At 39.5% G+C, this 19678-nt stretch overlaps 3 protein-coding genes across 7 annotated transcripts; all 3 read left to right on the top strand.

Moving 5' to 3' along the window:
• The first annotated feature begins 647 nt into the window (after nt 1-647).
• On the top strand, nt 648-2208 carry LOC144006537 (chemokine XC receptor 1). The gene has a single exon (XM_077505432.1). It carries the CDS (start codon nt 648-650, stop codon nt 1707-1709), a length of 1062 nt encoding a protein of 353 aa, XP_077361558.1. The 3' UTR covers nt 1710-2208.
• A 1725-nt stretch (nt 2209-3933) lies between these two features.
• ssx2ipa (synovial sarcoma, X breakpoint 2 interacting protein a) lies at nt 3934-15793 on the top strand. 5 transcript variants are annotated; one of them, XM_077516774.1, is made up of 15 exons: nt 3975-4160; nt 4725-4788; nt 5402-5542; nt 5689-5846; nt 7709-7915; nt 8020-8130; nt 8195-8330; nt 10101-10176; nt 10251-10431; nt 11229-11376; nt 12598-12725; nt 12824-12997; nt 13074-13191; nt 15113-15272; nt 15405-15793. In XM_077516774.1, the coding sequence occupies exons 3-15, from the start codon at nt 5500-5502 to the stop codon at nt 15550-15552; spliced, it is 1788 nt and encodes a 595-aa protein (XP_077372900.1). In that variant the 5' UTR covers nt 3975-4160; nt 4725-4788; nt 5402-5499; the 3' UTR covers nt 15553-15793. The 5 variants fall into 5 exon arrangements, with proteins under 5 accessions (XP_077372928.1, XP_077372900.1, XP_077372918.1 ...); XM_077516792.1 differs by lacking the exon at nt 4725-4788 and adding an exon at nt 4257-4491; XM_077516802.1 differs by lacking the exon at nt 4725-4788 and having other exon boundaries at nt 3934-4036.
• A 66-nt stretch (nt 15794-15859) lies between these two features.
• Nucleotides 15860-19020, top strand: LOC144016084 (guanine nucleotide-binding protein G(I)/G(S)/G(O) subunit gamma-5-like). Its single transcript, XM_077516754.1, has 4 exons — nt 15860-16485; nt 16605-16835; nt 18688-18832; nt 18910-19020. The coding sequence occupies exons 2-3, from the start codon at nt 16755-16757 to the stop codon at nt 18811-18813; spliced, it is 207 nt and encodes a 68-aa protein (XP_077372880.1). The 5' UTR covers nt 15860-16485; nt 16605-16754; the 3' UTR covers nt 18814-18832; nt 18910-19020.
• Nucleotides 19021-19678: the final 658 nt, after the last annotated feature.

Genomic DNA, 19678 nt, shown 5'->3' with positions numbered 1-19678 from the left:
TTATTCATTTATTCATTTTACACCTTTTAATATCGCATTTTGTGTCAATAACCTTTTTTTTTATCTACACTAAAAGCAATTTAAATGGGACTATTCTCTGTACATTGGATCATCGATTGATACTATTTATGATTTGATGACAACTTTTTTTTGGGTGTAAATTAATGTCAAGCTTATCCCTAATATTGTGACTTTATTGCCACATGTACTCATGCAGTCGTAACTTGTAAAGTAATTCTAATGAATGCCCTCAAAATGGAAGCAATTTGCATAAAATGGTATTGAAATATAAAAGATAATTGAAAATTGTCATTCATTTTCATGCAATTTTAAAGAAATATGCTACAACGGGATATATAGGTCTTTGTTTACAATTATCTGGCATTGTTTTTTTTATTTTATTTTAGATATCAAATATACTCGTGGTATTGACTGCGTGTGAGTGTCTGAATGTGAGTTTGGCTTACTGTAGTAGTTCATTGCAAGTGTTCTCATTTCTTATTTAGGTTTGCTTTAATGTTTCCTCGTTCATTAAACGCATGAGAGTGTATCAGCGACTGTGGTTCTCCTTGTCAATGCTATGGCATTCAGACACTGTCCAAATACGTTTGATCCTAACTTTATGTCATCGTTTCACCACTGCAGAAATGGCTGTCGCTGAAGAATTCACCACTATCACTGCAAGACCAATCAGTAGCAACAGCTGGGAAGATTATTATTCTGACGAATACCAAGATGAAGTGTGCAACGCAAGCACCGTGTCGCACTTTAACAGGATCTTCAGTCCTCTCTTTTTCTCCGTGGTGGCGGCGCTCGGTCTGTTGGGCAACATCTTGGTCGTGGTGATTGTCATCAGGTACGAGAAAGCCAAAACCCTCACCAATGCCCTCATCCTCAACCTGGCCTTGTCGGACATCCTATTTGCGACGGCGCTGCCCTTTTGGGCCTACTACTCCGCCTGGGGCTGGGTTTTGGGGGAGAGTGCGTGCAAACTTGTGAGCTTCGTATTCAACGTGGGATTCTCCAGCAGCGCCCTGCTGCTCATTGCCATGACGGCCCAGCGCTACGCCGCCGTGGTCAACCCGCTGTCCAGCCTCGTGTCAGCAGCAGGCACTTACAGTATGCTGGCGTCCATGCTTATCTGGGCCACCAGCATCCTGGTGGCCATCCCAGCCTTGGTCCTCACCACTGTGGACGAGAGCGACTGCGAATACAACGATTCCGTCAGCAGCTTGTGGGGAAGATACCAGCAGAACATTCTTTTTGTCCTCAGCTCAGGCGTATTCCTTTTTTGCTATTCTCAGATCCTATCCAGGCTACTTCGTCCTTCGGCGAGGAGACGCAAAAACAAAACCTTGAAGTTGATTTTCACTCTCATGTTGCTCTTCTTCGTTGGCTGGGCTCCGTATAACGTCACAGTCTTTCTTCAATCTTTACGCTCATGGTCCCAAACGCCAGACTATTCTGAGGCCCTGGCTAGGCGCTGCCCCAGCCACAACCTTCTGGACTTCACCTTTCACGTCAGCAGGATTTTGGCCTTCTCACACTGCTGCCTCAATCCCATCTTCTACGTGTTAGTGGGCTCCAAGTTCAAACGCCACTTGAAGAACATGATGGGATGCCGGGGTCATGGCGATGGCAGAGCAGGCGGTCGACGCAGCCGACTGATGATCACATCCCTTTCCAGTGGGGATGACCTCTGCGTGTAGCTCGGCAACCTTCTGTACCCGCTGTACCCATAAATATCAAGTTCCTGCACTGAAAAGCTTTAGGGGATAGACAAGTCTAGGCACCGATTAAATGAAGCTTCTCCCCTTACTAGTTAAGAACAAAAAAAAGTTCAACATAGTTTCTTGCCACTAGATGACGCCAAAGCACCATTTTTAAATTACATTCGTGAGCGTTCACTGTATTTGAAGACGAAGGCTCTGTTACCTTGACAACTAACAGGCTAGTTCAAAATCGAGTCAAACTAAACATTTTCAGGCTTCACTGGTGTGTAAAAGCACGTTTCTGTATAAACAATATTGACACTGTAACACGTAATGGCGTTTGAAATCTCTCTGGCAATTTTCCATCTTACCGGTGTCAGAAGCCCAGAAAATGTACTGTGCAAAAATGTAATCATTTTAAATTAAAATCGAAATTAATTTTGTGCCATCCACTTTCAGCTCTTCTTCTTCACTTTCTGGTCTCTCAAATATCCATAGCTAATGTTGTGTTCCCAATAACGAGGCGTTGCACACGTTTGAACGGCTTTATGTGTCGAACAGCAGGAACACACATTCACATACAACAAGGGAGCCAAGTCTGAACTGCCTGGATGCCCGCGCATGCTCTTTCTCTAGCACGTGACTCAACTACGGCAAGTCTACTAGGTCAATCAACATATGTCAATCATTCAGATGTTAATACACCACAGCTAACATTACTGTTGACATGCCATTTAAATGGATGCCTGATGAAATGTGTCTATTACTATTTGAATCTTAACAGTCTACGCGCTTGGAAATAAGTACATTCCTCTTGTAGAATTTGTCACATGAATAAAGGGCTCTCCCACTATATCACGGCTCACATTTTGCAAATTTTTACATGTCACAATTTAGAATTTTGGACCTTCATTCCGAGCAGAGAAAATACAGTGGTACCTTAACTTGCATTGCATGTTTAATTTGTTCCATGCTTGGAACTCAGATCATCCTCATATCAAATCAAGTTTTCCTATTAAAATGAATTGAAATGGCATTAATCCGTTTCACCCAGAAAGAAAGCTGATATTTTTTGGAATGTTTTTTTTTTTTTTTTTTTTTTTTAAATAAGACAAAAGTTCACTGTAAAGTATATAATATAATAAAATACAATACAAAGGGGGTAAAATGTTTTTCCTCAAAGTTATCAATACTGTGATTATTTGTGAGAGCCGTGACGAAACAGCCGGTTTATAAAGTATTCACTCAGCTACACTTTTTCAGCCAAGACAAATACAGTGTGTGTGTGTATAAACAACCAACAGAGGGCGATGTTTTATCTTCTTTTTTTTTACTGTGTGGTCCTAAAAAAAAAAAAGTCTCTATATTAACAGTATACTATTTTACACAAATTTTTGCTACAGAAAACTGATTTGATAGCCCAAAAGGCAGGTTACATACATGATTTGAGCCCCTCCACATGGTATGGAGAAGCTGCTCCAAATTGTTATATGTAAAGAATAAAATCATAGAAACTTATCATATTAGTTGTAACCATCAGAATATGAGAGTAAAATTGGTCAATTCTACATCTGACTTGCTCTATGTGTGCAATGGTCTTCAACAAGGTGGAATTCTGTCACTTTTTTTTTCTTTCTTCAATATTTACATGACTGATTTTACAAGTTGTATGATGGAGGTCTCAGTCCTCTTATTTGTGTAAGCAGGTCATTTGGTTAAATTCAGCACTCATGCATGGATGAACTACAATAGCTTTTAAACAAATAATACTAAGAAGAGTTACACCTTGATTGTATTGTGCATAGTAAAGAGTAAGACGACAGCCAATCTTTGTTCGTCTTAAACCTGGCTTCTGCCCTGAATGTAATGAAGTTGAACCTTGGGCATCTTTCAAATGATTAAGATAGACTGTAAAGGCAATCTCGGCTGCTGTGCCCTCTGTGCTCTCTGTTAAGGTTGCCCATTTTTAATAGCTTCTGTACGCTCCTCCAAGTGCACCTCGAAGGACCTCTCTGTTTGTCTGAAATAAATTTCTCATATAGCCTAGGCTACTTGTTCTGAAAATACTAATAAATAATCACTACATTTTTCTTTGAAATCATGCTTAAACTAAGTTTATTTACCGAGTGGTATCACTACTTTCTCCCTGACGTCATTGTTTTCCACCTGACACCTTTCATATTCGTCCGAACCAATGAGCGGCTGGCGCACTGGTCGCCATGCAACAGCTCCTCCAATAATATTAGCGTTTGGCTCGGGGCTATCTGTCTCGAGACTTGAAAAACATTGAATGTGCTCCTTTTGCTCAGTTCTACTCTCCTTGGGTAACATTTTTTTTGTCGTCTTTTACAAATTAACGAACAAACTCGGCTTAATACGTTCTTGTTTCGCTTAAGTTGAATTTAGTTACTTTGTTACAATTGTTGACCCATTTACGCCGCTGCAGTGGTAAGTGTATTTAATTGTGTGGCATTTTGCTGCAGTTTGCACAAATATATACGGAGAAAAACTAATTTAGTTATGTTTGTACGTATTAATTTTCAGGTTTGTTTCACAGTGACGAATGTTTACACTATTCGAGAGCGATCGCCTTAACCTTGGGCTTGTCGCACCGAGCACACCATGTTGTGAAGATAAGACAGAATTTTAAGACCTTCGCTTTGCTTTACATAACTCAAATACCAAAGATTATTTGCACTCTTTGTATGCCACTCAACGTTGTTTGGTGTCTAGTAACTTTGCTATTTCGAAGCTTGGCCGACGTCAGCGTTTTCACCAGGTGAGACTAGTGTGCGCTGCGTTTGGGTGTTCCCCGGCTGTTTGCACGAGATAACCGATTAACAGTTTTTTTCTTCTCCACTCAAACGTTTACCCGTAATGTTCTTTAATAGCAATTTCACAATAGATACAGTAAGGTCTGCTCGCAGTTGTTTTCTTTGAAAAAGGTCTTCAAAGGGAACCGCTTGAAACGAAGTAGTGATTTTTCCCATTGTTCCTTAATGCGTCGCGCAGGGCAGCGTGTGAGCACATGCAGATTTAGCAATAAAACAGAGGGAGTAGATGGCTGGTTTGGCAAGTAAGACATCAAAATATTACTACCACGAAGGGTGAATAGTCTATAGGGGGGGGGGGGCAACAGAAAACACAATACTCTGTTTTGGTGGGGAAATGTGACAATCTTCTTACTTTTGTAACACGGTGGACCAGAGGTTAGTACATCTGTGACACATTTCCGGGGACTGGGTTCAAATCTCGGCTTCAGCCGCTCACAGTTTAGTTTGCATGTTCTCCCAGTGCTTGCATAGGTTTTCTATTGGTATGGCAGGTTCTTTCCATGTTTCAAAGACGTGTATGTTAGATTCACAAGTGTGAATGTTTGACTACATGTGCCCTGTGATTTGCTGGCGACCATTCAAGGGTGTATACTGCTTCTTACCCAAAGTCAGCTGGGATAGACTTCAAATGAGGATAAACGTTATTGAAAATACTGCCACACCTCTTTTAATATTTTCTGTTTATCTGCTGCCTTGTGACTGACTTTTTTTTTTTTTTTTTGTTACTTTAAAACCCCAATCCCACCCCCGATCCCACCCTGTCTGGTGCACATCTGCCGTTTAAGCCAGCATGGGCTATACTTCCGTCCAGATTATCATTGCCGCTCCATCTCACGGTTTCATGCTCTGTTGCAGTGCGTCTAGTGGGAGCTTGTGATCCACCGGCTGACAGATAATCCTCTGTGGCTGGTATCTTGTGACCTAGCATCCTTGTGTCCTCATGCGTTGGTGATATGGGTGAGCGGTGGACACCAGTGCCAGGAGACACCTCTATGGGTAATTTTTCCCTTTTGAACACTTTGAATGGTGTTCTTTTGTTCTTGGGGAGGGGTGACCCAGATTTGTGCTCTCGATTTAGAGCAACCTATTTTAATTCAGAGAACACTCCAGATTTAATGCCGTTTTGGGATTTCTTTCATCAGAAACCTATGACATCTCCAGCATATCACATGTGACGATGTCGCCGTCAAGGCAGAACAACCTTGTGTCACTGCAGCCTTTGTCCAGGAACTCCTATCATCTGCTCACGGTCTTTTGCACGGATGACAACATCCCACAGTGTGTTTCCTACATCAATCAGGTATGACTACAAGAGCTCTAGGAATTGTTGTGGTGTACTGTAGAACTGCACTGCTTCAAACTAGGAGATATTAGTTTCTAATTTTGACCCCTCTCTGAAGCTTAGTATGTATGGTTGCCGATACTGTATGTCTGTCTATATGAAGACCTGGATTGGCCCTCGTTAACTCATTCACTCCCTACCATTTTCACTTTGTGTTTTCCTGGATTTTGACTGATTTTTCAAGGCCTGAGAAATATTATGTACTATTGCTATAAAAATATGGAACGTACCAAAAGAGAGATTAGACTCTTCTTTTATCAGGGAACAAATGTATATACCTATCTGTTTCCGCTGTGCAGCAATTAGCAATAGAACATAGCTACGTTTCATCGTTTTTCACAATTCTGCTTAGAACTAGAGGTGGGAATCTTGGGGCACCTCACGATTCGATTGCGATTACGATTCAGAGGCTACGATTCGATTATAAAACGATTATTGATTCCCCCCCAGGCAGCAGAAAAAAACCCAATGTATTTTGGTGCTTTTAATGTTTCGTACATTAGTTACAAAAATAGTACAAAAGTCCTCTCAGGCCTAAATAAACTACTATTTCAGTATCAAGTTAACAGGTCAAAACAGTAAATAAAATACTCAAGTCCTCATTCTGTAACAACAGCTTTTAAGTATATTCAGTCTTCAACAGAATAAAACATAGCATTGAGCAAAAATATATTATTTTTATCCACTCAAAAGTGCACTGAGATATAAATGAAAGACAATGTGAACTACTACTTCAATACAAATGCCTAAAAAAAAAAGAAGTGCTTTCCTGCTTTTTAAGTTGTGTAAAGATGAACATGTAAACATTAAAGTTTCTCAGAGGTACAAAAAAAAACAACCCTCAAGTGCTTTTCTGCTTTTTAACTTGTGTAAACATGAACGTGTAAACATTAATGGGATCGTTCGGGTTTTTTAACATGAATCTCAATTTGATCCTCACCTCCCGTGTGTGCGATCAGCACTGTCGTCTTTCTGACAGCGTTCGGTGACACGCGTTCTGGTTCGACGTTGGACGAGAGGAAAATAGTCCAGCAAGCTGGCTGGGGTCTCGGAAATAAAGCGTTTTTCTTCTAAAAACTTTTTGTTTTCAAAAGCGTGATACATTTCCACCACAATACTCTTTTCTGAATAAAGTCAGACGCCATTACCGCCAGCCACTACTTTTCTGTTCGTTCGTTCGTATCACTGCGCGGCGCCCTGTAGAACGCTAACCGACGCACTGCAGCCAGCTAGCTGATACTTCCGCCTGAAGTTGTTTGCCTTTTCGGAGCAGGTCTGATCTCACGAAGAGGTGGGTTGGTCAGCTCAGCCATGCTTGTTGTTGTTTTGAATCTCGAGGCGGGTCCGTCCCAAAAGCGTCCCGAAGACCGCGCATGCTACTACGTTTCAGTTCCGCGTACTTTTCGCTCCGGTTCACTTTAGTTTCGCTTCCCTTGGCATATTTATATAATCGGAATTTGGACGTTTGTGAATCGTTCTCGATTGTTCCACGGCCGAATCGTGAATAATCTAAGAATCGGAAATTTTGCACACCTCTACTTAGAACTGTGGGGAAATCAGCCTGTTTTAATATGACCTGGTTGATCCTTTATACTCTGCTGCCACTCAACCATTTTCTGCAGTAGAGAGATTGCATCAAAGCCTTCTCTATGCTCTGGCATAAAAAAAAACAACCAAAAAACATATAAATACGTCTTTGGGACACTTAAAACATTTAAAATATGACGTATTTACACGTTTTTGGGAGCTAATGAGTTAAATGCCTAAAAATGCAGCTGGTGAGTTTGTGTTTTGACCAATATCCCCCAAAACACACGCAGGAGCTCTCCTCCCTGGGTCTCTCCTCATGCATGGTGTTAAGCTCCGTAGGGAGCGCCAGCCTGAGCGCGGCGCCGGCTTTAAATGCCGCTTTCGAGCTGCTGCAGATCCACAGGCGCATCATGGCCACTTTAGAGGATCTTGAGAAAAAGCAGCTCAAGAATTCCAGCACCTTGGATCACATGCAGATGAGCAATTCAAGACTTAGGGTAAGTGTGTCAGCATGCCTCTGGTCTGCTTTGTGTCTATTTAAAGCATCTCACACTTAAATAGTTTGAATCAGTTGCGCTATAGTCGTCACGCTTTTCTCCAGGATCAACTTGAACTGTCCATGCGGGAGAAATCAGGTTTACATGAGGCCGAAAGGCAGCTCCAACTCAAAATCAAGACCCTACAAAGTTGCCTGAAGACGGAGAAAGAAGAGGTAGGACGTCCCGCTGCTGTCTTATTGCTCACGTTGTAATATTGACGAATGCCGCTAATTGCAGGTTCAGAAGCTGCAGAGTATAGTTGCCAGCCGTGCGTCGCAGTACAGCCATGACGCCAAGAGGAAGGAGAGAGAGTCGGCGAAGCTCAAGGAACGCCTCAGCCAGCTACTCGTGGACAGAAAAGATAAAAAACTGGGTGATTACATCACTTAATGCTTTGTATGTTGTGGTTTAGTACGTCGGTCATAACTGGACTCGCATGAAAGTTTCTAGGTCCCCATGCTTGCAATAGAGATCCTGACGTCACGTGACTATTTCTCTGAACACGCCCCCGGTGGCAGGAAAGTAGCGGCACAGCGTTAATGGACTACAACAGGGGTGTCCAAACTTTTTAATTTGAGGGCCACATACAGAAAATCAGAGAGACGCAAGGGCCACATAATGTTATGAAGAGAAATTGATTATAGTCATAAAAATTGCACAAATTTATTTGTGCTTTTGCAAAAATGCTACAGTACATAAACTAATTTATTTGTAATATGGCAGTAGGGTTCTTATAGTTTTGGAATTTTTTATTTTAGTTTTCATTTCGTTTTGAGTTTTGTTTTTTAAATTTAGTTATTTAGTTTTCAGGGTGGTTCTGTAGTTTTTATTAGTTTTAGTTCTTTAATAAATGTTTAGTTTTAGTTTAACTCATTCACTGCCAGCCATTTTAGAAAATTTCTAAATTTTCAATACTCACGTGATATTACATTCAATAATTATATATAAACCGAATCTACCAAATGACAGAATAGACTCCCTACTTTTTGTCCCGTCCCGTTCTTTTATAATTGACAGCAGAAAAATGTAGGTTTGCCAAAATACAGCCATTTCTCCCATGGACTCTGAAACTGTGTTTATTTCCTATAAAATGGGGCAATGATGTCATCTACCGGTGGTTGGGCTTCAGTAAAGTTGTTTCCAAGTTTGATATTTCCAGTGGAGCATAATCAGATTTGCCCCCATTTAGCACCGCTCTAAAAAATACATTTGAGAAGTATACTTGTCAAAGGCAGTGAATGAGTTAATTAGTTTCAGTATTAGTTGTTTTGTTTTTTTGTTTGTTTTTTTAAATGCATATTACTTGTGCGCAATATTTAAAAAACACCATGGGAGCGATGCCATCTGAAGGTGCTTTTCTATTGGCTGCTGCTAGATGACGTCACTTCTGTGTGACATACTTTCAGTCGTCATTATTCTGGTTTTTATCAAAATAAATCTACAAAAAATCACATTTGAAATCATCCCCAAAGGCTCATGCATTAAATTAATTACCAAACACTAAAACGAAGGACATGTTTGTGACAATTATAGTTAGTTTTAGTCATTTTTGTAAACATAAAATGTAGTTTGTTAGTTTTCGTTTTTTAAAATGCATTTTTGTTTATATTTTCTTTCGTTAAAATTGTTTTTTGAATTTAGTTTTTAGTTATTTCGTTAGTTTTCGTTAACTAAAATAATGTTTAATGGCACCTGTGTCTTTCGACACCCTCACTTCTTACTTTGACCATCTCCAAACATTTTTGTTTTTGTTAATTTATTTTAACTGAGTCAAAGGCCATTTTTAGCATATGTCGCGGGCCACTGAAAAATGTTTGGTGGCGTCAGTGTTGTTCAGGGCTCAGACAAAGACCAATCACAGCTCACCTGTTTTCTGAAGCTGAGCTGTGATTGGTTTGTTACCGGAGACCTGAGCAACACTGATGTCATCTTCAGTCGCCAACAAATGGCAAAATGGCTGGATTTTTGCTGCTTAACTCGTATTCCATTAACACATTAACCAGAATACCATATTTAGACTAGTAGGGCTGCATAGAACATATTTTTATTATTATTATTATTTTTATTTTTTATTTTTTTGGGGGTGGGTGGGGGGGGGGTGACTTCCTCTTTAACTAGATTTTTTTTTTTTGGTCCAAATTAGCTATTGACATGCTAAATTGCCTTGGACGAGCAGATGGCAAAAGGAGCCACTGGAAGACAACCAAAGTCACGGCCAGGTATCATGAGCAACCATCTTGTGACATTTTGACTGGACCCGAGGAATCCCTCATATCAAATGTACTTTGTGCAGCCACGAAGGGCAGATGTACAAGTCTATGTTGCGTGACTACGAGGCCAGCCAGCGGTCGCTGATGCTCGAAAATGCAGAGCTGAAGAAGGTCCTGCAGCAGATGAAAAAAGAAATGGTGAACATGCTGAGTCCACGCCAGGCGCCGTGCAGAGGAGCAGGCACTGATGACAGCCAGGAGATGGTAAAAAATAAAATCAAATGCTGTACACATAAATTTTTAAGATATTTAACTCATATTTATAATATTTGAGACCCCACATATGACAGGGGCATCTTGTGTGCTCTCCCCAAAACCATAAGTCTGTTGTAGTACAAATATTGACCTATAGGAGGCACAGTGCGACAAGCCAGCCAGTCTGACAGAAAATTGACTATGGCAACTGACTCTCTTGTCATTTTCATTTTTTGTCGGGAAAAACACTTAATTGTTAACCAATAATTGTGGTAAGTACCATATTTTCTGCACTATAAGGCGCACATTCAATGAATGACATATTTTAAAACTTTTTCCATATATAAGGCGCACCGCACTATAAGGTGCACCTTCAATGAATGACATATTTTAAAACTTTTGCCATACATAAGGCGCTACAGTAGAGGCTGGGGTTACGTTATGCATCCATTAGATGGTGCTGCGCTAAAGGGAATGTCAACAGGTCAGTCAAACTGTATTAAAAGATTATAAACCCGCTTTCTGACAACTCCATTCACTCCCAAAATGAATAAACAGCCGTTTTATTTTCTCTGAGGGAAAGTATTAGTATTAGCCAGCGATCCAAGATGGCGGGATCTTCTGCCGATCGTGCAGGGTCACCGATAACGTATTGACAGCGAGACCTGTTGCGGCTCAATATTAATCAATATATAACGCGCACTGGATTATAAGGCGCATGGTCAGCTTTTGAAAAAAATTGAAGGCTTTTAGGTGCGCCTTATAGTGCGGAAAATACAGTAACCAGCTCTTTTTTTTTTGTCCAGTTGGATTCTGATGGGGAGGAGAAGACGGGTGACTTCAGCAGGGAAATACTGGAGCGCTCATGTGACCAAGCAAGGGAGCAGCTCACCAACAGCATTCGCCAGCAGTGGAGGAAAGTGAGGAGCCACATGGAGAAGTTGGACCACCAAGGTATGAAAATCTGTGCTTGCAATGAGTGCTAGAAACACCAAATACAAACATAATGTCTTTCGTGAAGCTGGTTTACTTCCAAGTTTTCTAAATCCAAAGTATTTTTCCTTATAGGAAATGATGTGAAGTGAATTCATTTTGTCTAGGGTCAAACCATCATAAAGTATTTAAAGGGGAAGTCAAAGTCTAAATATGGTATTTTTCTTAATATTGTGTTAGTGGAATATGAGTTAAGCAGCAAAATCCAGCAGTTTTTATCAATATCAGAAGACGGCCATTTTGCCACTTGCTGTCGAGGGAAAATGACATCACAGTTGCTCAGGTCTCAGGTAACAGCCAACCACAGCTCAGCTTCCAAAAACAGGTGTGCTGTGATTTGTCATTGCCTGAGCCCTGAGCAAGTGTGATGTCATCTTTAGTCGACAGCAAGCGGCAAAATGGCCGACCCCTGAGATGGATAAAAATGGCTGGATTTTGCTGCTTTACTCATATTCCACAAATGTAATATTAATTAGAATGTTTGACTAGTGTATTGTTTATGGTTGACTTCCCCTTTAAACTAGCAATATTTTGATTACCTGCCATACAATGTAAAAGTAAATTTGATTATATTTAAATAACTGTATAGTTTATTGTAATGAGCAGACTCATTCCTATGTTGTGATACATTCAAGTTATGGTTGTATGGTTATCAACACACTTTTCAATCACTGATACCTTCTGGTTCGTTTATTGCGGGTGTTACGTTCCAAAAACTACCCGCGATAATGGAAATCCGCATTAATTTTAAAAAATCCCGTTAATTATGTGTATTTTTTTCGTTTGTTTTTTTTTCCCCGTTTTTGGTATGGTTTACTTTATCATAAATGCTCATGTTCGTTTTTCATTTACATTCATTTTTTCCATTAGAATTATGTTTTTTTTTTTCTCAAACCCTACGTCCAACCGGGGGCGGATGCCCCCGGTTGGACGTAGGGTTTGAGAGATATGGCCACGCAAAGATAAAAAAATAAAATAAACAAACCAAAAAGGTTGTTTAAAAAAGGAAAAAAGAAAGCACGCTGTAAAGAAAGGGATCACTGTACAGTAAAAAAGCAAAACATCCTTGTGAAAAGGCGTACTTTTTAATTTTGGTTGAACTCCATCACTTTTGTGATGTTTACATTTAGCGAGTGTACTGTAATTTTGAAATTATATTGTGATTGTTTTCCTCCCTCCAAGTGCAAAATCAAGCAGAGTCCAATAAGGAGGTGATCCCGAGGGAAACCCACGAGGACGAAATGGAGCGGATGCGGCGCGAAGTTCAACAGTGCAAGGAGTTCATTCACGCGCAACAGCAACTCCTCCAGGTCAGTCTTGTTATAAAAAAAAAAAAAAAAAGTTGCAGCACAAATGCAGACGTCAAATTGCGATCAAATTTATGGGTGTCTCTTTGAATATTTTACAGCAACAACTGAACACGTCGTTCGACGACGAGACGGCCGAGCTCCTCAATGACTGCTACACCCTGGAGGAGAAGGAGCGGCTCAAAGAGGAGTGGAGGCTCTTTGAAGAGCAGAAAAGGAACTTTGAGAGGGAGAGGACGTACTTTACTGAGGCCGCCATCCGCCTCGGTCGAGAGGTTTGCTAATTGCTTCACTTTTCACTGTTTGAAATTGAGATTAAAATTGTAATTGTCGTTGCATCCCTCCTTGCAGAAAAAGGCTTTTGAGGAGGACCGTGCCTCGTGGCTGAAAAGTCAGTTTTTAAACATGACGCCCTTTGCCAACCGTAGTCGATGTTCCTCGACTGATGGTTTTAGTGCCTTATCAATCAGTAAGTCTTTTTTTTTTTTTTAAATCATTCACAACAGCCATCTTGTAACACCTAAACAGATACATTTGTACCACAGTTCCTCAGAGAATAATCAATCTAGATGACAAAATTGGCAGTAACCTCTTTTATATGCAAATCTTACAAAGTGATCGCATCAAAGCCAAAACTGTAGAACTCTCATTAAACCACCTTCATGAAACTGCTTTCAGCACAACAAGGAGGGAGAATTGAGACCATCCCGCTATTGTTACGGCTCTGATACTACCTCATTGTCGTCCCATTTTGTTGTCCGTGCCGTTAATACAGAACTGAGACCTTGAAGGAGGTGGCTAGATCCCATCTTTTTAGAGCAGGGGTCTCAAGCTCAATTTATGTGGGCACCACTGGAGATTGTGTCTGGGCCGCATCGTCTTTCAGGAAAAAATGGGTTCATAAAAGTACAACTAATCGAATATTCTCAATCTTTATTAATAACACTTCAACACATTCACGGGTCTCCAGAACGCAATTTCCGGTGTACATTCAAGATGTCGCGGTGCCACAGTGTTTGCAACAACAAAATAACGTTCTGTTAACTCTTTTTTTTCTTGACATTGGTTGTTCTCGTCACCAAGCTTTATGGTTTAGAAAAAGGCATGAATGTGACTGATGTTTTTCTTTCACTTGGTCTCACTTAACTCATTCACTCCCAGCCATTTTCACGGAAGCAATCCCCTTCACTCCCGGCTGTTTTACTGGATTCTGACTGATTTTGCAAAGCCCACAGAATATTGTGTTCTATTGCTATAAAAAACGTGGGGCCTATCAAAACAAAGATTGGAGTTTCTTCTTTCATCAGGAAAAAAAAAGTATATTTCTATCTTTTTCTGTTTTGCAGCAATTAACATTAGAATATAGCTAAGTTTCATCATTATCCACAAATCTATTTTGAATTGTGAATTGAGCTCCCCCCCCCCACATTGCCCTGTCCTTTGCTCTGCTTCCATCTGCTGGCCGTTTGTGTAAAAACTACAAAAAAAAAAATCCAACCATTCCTTTTAGTTGAGAGGTTGCATCAAAGCCTTCTATGCTCTAGTAGCATAAAAAAACAAATGTGTTTGGGACACTTAAAACATTAAAATAGAATGTATTTATATGTTTTTGGGAGCAAATGAGTTAAGGATTACCTTTCAGCAAAAGGTGTCATGAACCTGTGTTATGGAAGCTATGGTAGAGATTTGGTTTATGTTTTATTTTTTTAAAGACATTGTAGGTGACAAACTTAACATTTAAACTTTGATGTCAAGTAGCGGCAGCAAAGTATCATCCTGCTGGCCATAAATGGCCCCCAGGCCATGAGTTTCAGTCTACTTTTTAAGAGGCTTTGAAAAATTGTGGGATTTTATTATTTATATTGCATTATTAGTATTTTTTTGTTTTTTCATTTTTTGTATTTATTGCTAATTTTCTATGTATGATAGCTAGTGGTATTATTATTTTTGTGTGTGTTTTCTTTTATATATATTGCATTTTTATGTATTCATTTTGTTTTTAATTTTAGTTTTTTTTTTTTTTTTTTCTCCTTCTATTTTTTGAGAGAGCTCAGAATTGTTCATTCGGTAGTCTTACCGATTCAACGTCTTATCATTGCTCCCTCTTTTTTTTTTTTTTTTCCTTTTTTTTTTTTTTTTTTTTTCTTTACGTGTATGTGTGCGTAATTTTAGTTTTTTAATAATTAATAAAGATGCATAATTGCTGGTGGTGATTCAAATGATGTACTATATTGGTTTTATTTATTTAAATTGCATTATTTTTTTATTTATATGATCTAAAGTTTAAATTTATTCATTTATTTATTTATGTATTTATTTATTTATTTATTTTAGCTCTAGCAGAGGTCCACTCTCTGTCTGCCGTGCTAATTTATTTTATTGCATTATAGGAAGTGAGCCAGAGACAAGGACGTCTTCCGCAAAAAGCCAGCTGTCCAAGTCCTCGAACTGCACGTCGTTCTCTACTCCAAAGCATACTGCGGCACAAAGCACCGCGGTGCCGTCCACTACCGAACTTTACCGGACACTCCGCCTCATCCCTGATTCCAGGTACGCTGTCATTTCTCAGCAGCAGCACGACACTTTAATTGTGCTTCATGCCAAGAGACAAATCCAGAAGATGCCCACAGGAATGTGAAACTATTTCCGTGTGCGCTAAAAATTCTTGTGACACCGTTTCAGTTCCTCTCGGTGTTCAAATCGAGGACGCCGGCGGGAGGCCAGCATCACCACGGATGATGAGAGAGACTCGCGAGTCAAGGCCAAAACCCGAGTCTACAGCGGAGACTTGAGTATCTTCTCTCTCGAGGATGATAACAGCCTCACTTAACCACTCAATCCGTGTACCTCCTTCCTGTCAATGTGGTGGATAAAATCTTTTTTTTTTTTTTTTACGCACATACCAACCAGTTGCTAAATGAACGAGAGCACTTTAAAAAAAATCTGCGCTGTTCTGGTATTGACATTTTTTTTTTTCTTATTGAATTGAAGGTTGCTTTTGTTTGAATTTTTACAAAGTTAATATGGACAATCACAGTTGATTTAATAAACTGATATAATTTTTAGTTAAAGGAGACATTGTACATGTTTTTTTTTGGGGGGGGGGGGGGGGTTCCCCCCCCACTCCTCAGCATCTTTCATCACCAGATATCAATAACACCGAGCGTACGATTGATACTCATCAAAAAATTTATTTTGTGTGTCGCAGTGTTTTGGAAAGTGATATTTAAGAACATTTACAGTTGTGAGATTAAACTGTTAAAAAAAATTATAATAAATTAAATATCAGTTAATTGCAGTTGCACTATTGGGTTAATTTATGTGACAAATACTGGCAATTGGCTGGTGCTCTGAGATTTCCAGGGGCCCTTGGTAATTATAATTAATGCGTTTTAATCGATTTAATAATAAGTTCGACTGCTCCCTCTCGCATGCAATGGACTATATTGCATGTGTGAAGACTTGATTCAGGAAAAAGTTGTGAGGAAAATAGAGTAATGTCAGTGGAGTGGACAAGAAAAAAGAAAACAATTCTAGTAGCAGCAGCACTGCTGGCAGTGTCAGCGGGAGAAGGATGAAGTGGTGAGTGACTCTTCATCAGTGGAAATAGTAGGTAAACTATATTAAATGTTGATTGATGTTCTTATCGATTACAGGAAAAGAGTTGATAATTTGCTAGATAAATCTCCAAGAAGAAGGCCTGTTGTTGTTGTTGTTGTTGGACAGTCTTGGCCACGCCCAAAAATTCCGGACAACTGAAAGGGTGAATATTAGTGTTGAATGCTATATCAGGAGATTATCTTCAAACATATGTATTTAAAAAAATATATAAAGAAAATAAAACTTTGAATTCGCTTTACAGTAACATTCTTTTGTTTCTAGCACCTCCTTGTGTCCTCAACGCGCATTGCAGCCCACAGCCCAAACGGGAAGTTGTCATCGCCATCGTTCCGTTCGTCTCCTTCCATCCAAAAGCCCAGCCAGAAACGAAGCCTCGCAGCCCCCCACAACTAGCCGAAAAGCACAGCAACTATGTCGAGTTCCAACAACCTTGTAGCCATGAGAAAAGTCGTACAGCAGCTGCGCTTCGAGGCGAGCATAAACAGAGTGAAGGTAACGAGCAAACGGGATTGTTTTCCGGGCCGAGTGTCTTCGACCGTTACATTTTCCTGTGCTAGCGTTAGCCTCTCACAAGTTAGCCATTAGTCAACCGGCACCCAGAGGGCGTTGCTTTGACAAAGAAGGGGAAGTTTTGGATTTACTTCTGTAATGTTCACTTAAGAATAACTAGTCAATTCTACATCTACTCGAGGTTGCGTAGGTTTCTTTCATTTGGTGTTTGAATGCAACTTGGGAGAACTAGATTGATAAGTTTGGAGGTAAATTTGGGGTGCAAACGTATCTCGTACACAATTAAAAACTCGTGCATGCAACCAAAATGTGAGAATTAGTAGATGTCGAAAACAATTGTAGGTTACGACAATAATTTTGTACTTGTGGGTGAAAACATGTAGTTTTTTTTTTTAAGCAATTTGTAAATTTGTAAACTTCTGAAAATAATTTTGTAATAAAGTTGCAATTAAGCCCCTCCCCACCACCACCACCTTTTTTTTTTAAATATAAATGTTTGATGTGTGCATCTTTTATTATAACTTTACAAGTTTTTATTAAATGTGTATATATATATATATATATATATATATATATATATATATATATATATATATATATATATATTTATTTTTTTTCCACAATAGAATTTTTTTGCCAACAAAGTGGACATTTTGCCGTGACCAGCAACCATCCTACTAATGCGGTTTTGCTGTGAATGACGTGAGAACTACAAGTACAAATTCTGCGCCAGTGAACGTGTACAAGCTTGTGGTATAATTGTTATGGCAGGCATACCACAAGTATGGGTCTCGAGTTTGAATCCCACTCTGTACATTTTTTTATTTTTTTTTTAAATGTTATAATTTCTTGACAACAGCCTTTATGCTCTGTGGGTTATAGTTAGGGTTCGGCAGGCAATGCCGATAACAGCCCATGCTCTGATGGTTATGGTTAGGTTTAGGATGATAATGCCGATAGCAGCACTGTATTTGTGGCAAAAAAAAATAAATAAATTTGTGAAAATCCACAGAAAGAGTTAAAATGAGGAAGGAACCACACCCAGTGCATGACTTGGTCCAACAATTGACCAATCGGAGCCGAACATGGCAAAATAATACTAGCAGGATTGCGGGTCACGGCAAAATATCCACAGCTCGCCTTCATGCTTGCTATTTTTCCAGCTTTTACAAAATGTGTCTCTAACATGGTACTAACGATGCTGGAAAACATTCATATTTGCAAGCCACTTCCTGCAAGCTTAATTTGGCGACACAAGATGACAACAATATCAAACTTTTAAACGTCACTTTCCACCCGTTCTGACTCAAACGCGCATATTCTGGTTCAGTGATTGTTTTCAATGGCCAGTTCCCAACTCAAAGCGAGTCACCACTGTTCAGTGCACAGTCGAAAGTAGCATAACATAACATAATTAAATATTTGTGGATTGCAAGGAATTTGTATATTTGCATCATGATAATTAATTCAGCGGCTCCTAGTGTGCTAATTTTTTTTTTTTATTGTTGTTGTTTGTTAGCCCGTTCATGGCATTTGGCAACGTGTGTTAGCAATAACTAAATTTCCTAAGGCAACATTGCATGGTTGTTTTAAACACATTTAGTTTGCTTTATTTATATGTTCAGTTTAACAGTAAATATCAACTGGGAGGAGAAATAAATGGCTTTAAGCCTCTTTTTGTAAGAACTATTCACTATCTGCCATGTCAGTTTTATGATTTAAAAAATATATATTTTCAGGTCCTATACATTTTTTTTTTTTTAACCTGATTGAGGTCTTAGATTTACTTTGTGAATTTTATTTTATTCATATTGTTTTTCTTTTTGCTGTCGAGGTGTCCCAAGCGGCCGCGGACCTCCAGCAGTTCTGCTTGCAGAACGCCTTGCAAGACCCCCTGCTGACCGGCGTGTCATCCAGCACCAACCCGTTCAGGCCGCAGAAGGTCTGCTCCTTCTTATGAACCTGCCATGCTCATTTTGGTGAGTGTGCACCTCCACCCACATCGCCGTTCCCGTTTGGATCCCGAATCTAATCCCTGCTTCGTATTCCCTTGCAGGCCTTCGTTTTAATGCTACAGGGAAACGTCGACCTCAACACTGCTCCTCATGCCAAGCCATTAATACTGCCACGGGGGAGGGAGGGAGGGGGACAGGGATTTAGGGTCTTTTGAGTGTATTGTCATCAGAACCATGTCAGAGAGGACAACCATCTATTTTCAGCCACAATTGAAGAAGACAACGAAAAGAAGCCGTTTTATTTTTTATGGCACAGTGTGGATTTTTAATTAACTGTGCCTTTTTCTATTCTATTTTTGTCATCACTCTTCTGGACTTTTTTGTATTTAATGAATAAAAACATTCTTTGTTACTCCAAATGCGTGTTGACTTTTCAGGTATTATTTTAGAATGTTTATAATTCTAATACTTTTTGCCTTCTCGTGCAGCTCAGTGTAACAAAATTAGCTTCTACCTCTAATACAGTGTAAATCAAAATTGACTTTTCTTAAATATTGATGAATGGCATATTGGAAATGTTTTTTTTTTGTTTTGTTTTTTTCTGTAATGAGTGGCAGGGAAGTGAAGAAAAGTATTCCATTAATTTAAAACACTAGTACTCCATAAATTCTTATTTAGACTTTGAATGGGTTTGCTAATAACCTTTGATGGTAAAATGACGTGACGTGGCACATCTGACGAGAACACAGCTTACTGACGTCACTAATTTAAGGACCTCTGTTCTTGTATCGATTTAGATAAACGTGTGCCAAATGTTCAATTGAGTTTCATAAAGATAATTTGTTAATTTAGTTTCTAGTATGTTTAAAG

The sequence above is a fragment of the Festucalex cinctus genome, chromosome 1, assembly GCF_051991245.1.
Source record: "Festucalex cinctus isolate MCC-2025b chromosome 1, RoL_Fcin_1.0, whole genome shotgun sequence".
Taxonomy (NCBI): domain Eukaryota; kingdom Metazoa; phylum Chordata; class Actinopteri; order Syngnathiformes; family Syngnathidae; genus Festucalex; species Festucalex cinctus.
The sequence above is the reverse complement of the archived record's forward strand: the minus strand, read 5'-3'. Positions and strand labels throughout refer to the sequence as shown.

Coding starts and splice junctions, on each gene's coding strand:
- ssx2ipa (XM_077516802.1), top strand. CDS start 5,500: ATGGGTGAGCGGTGGACACCAGTGCCAGGAGACACCTCTATGG. Junction 10,432..11,228: donor CTGATGACAGCCAGGAGATG/GTAAAAAATAAA, acceptor TTTTTTGTCCAG/TTGGATTCTGATGGGGAGGA. Junction 15,273..15,404: donor CGCCTCATCCCTGATTCCAG/GTACGCTGTCAT, acceptor ACACCGTTTCAG/TTCCTCTCGGTGTTCAAATC.
- LOC144006537 (XM_077505432.1), top strand. CDS start 648: ATGGCTGTCGCTGAAGAATTCACCACTATCACTGCAAGACCAATCAGT.
- LOC144016084 (XM_077516754.1), top strand. CDS start 16,755: ATGTCGAGTTCCAACAACCTTGTAGCCATGAGAAAAGTCGTACAGCAG. Junction 16,836..18,687: donor CGAGCATAAACAGAGTGAAG/GTAACGAGCAAA, acceptor TTTGCTGTCGAG/GTGTCCCAAGCGGCCGCGGA.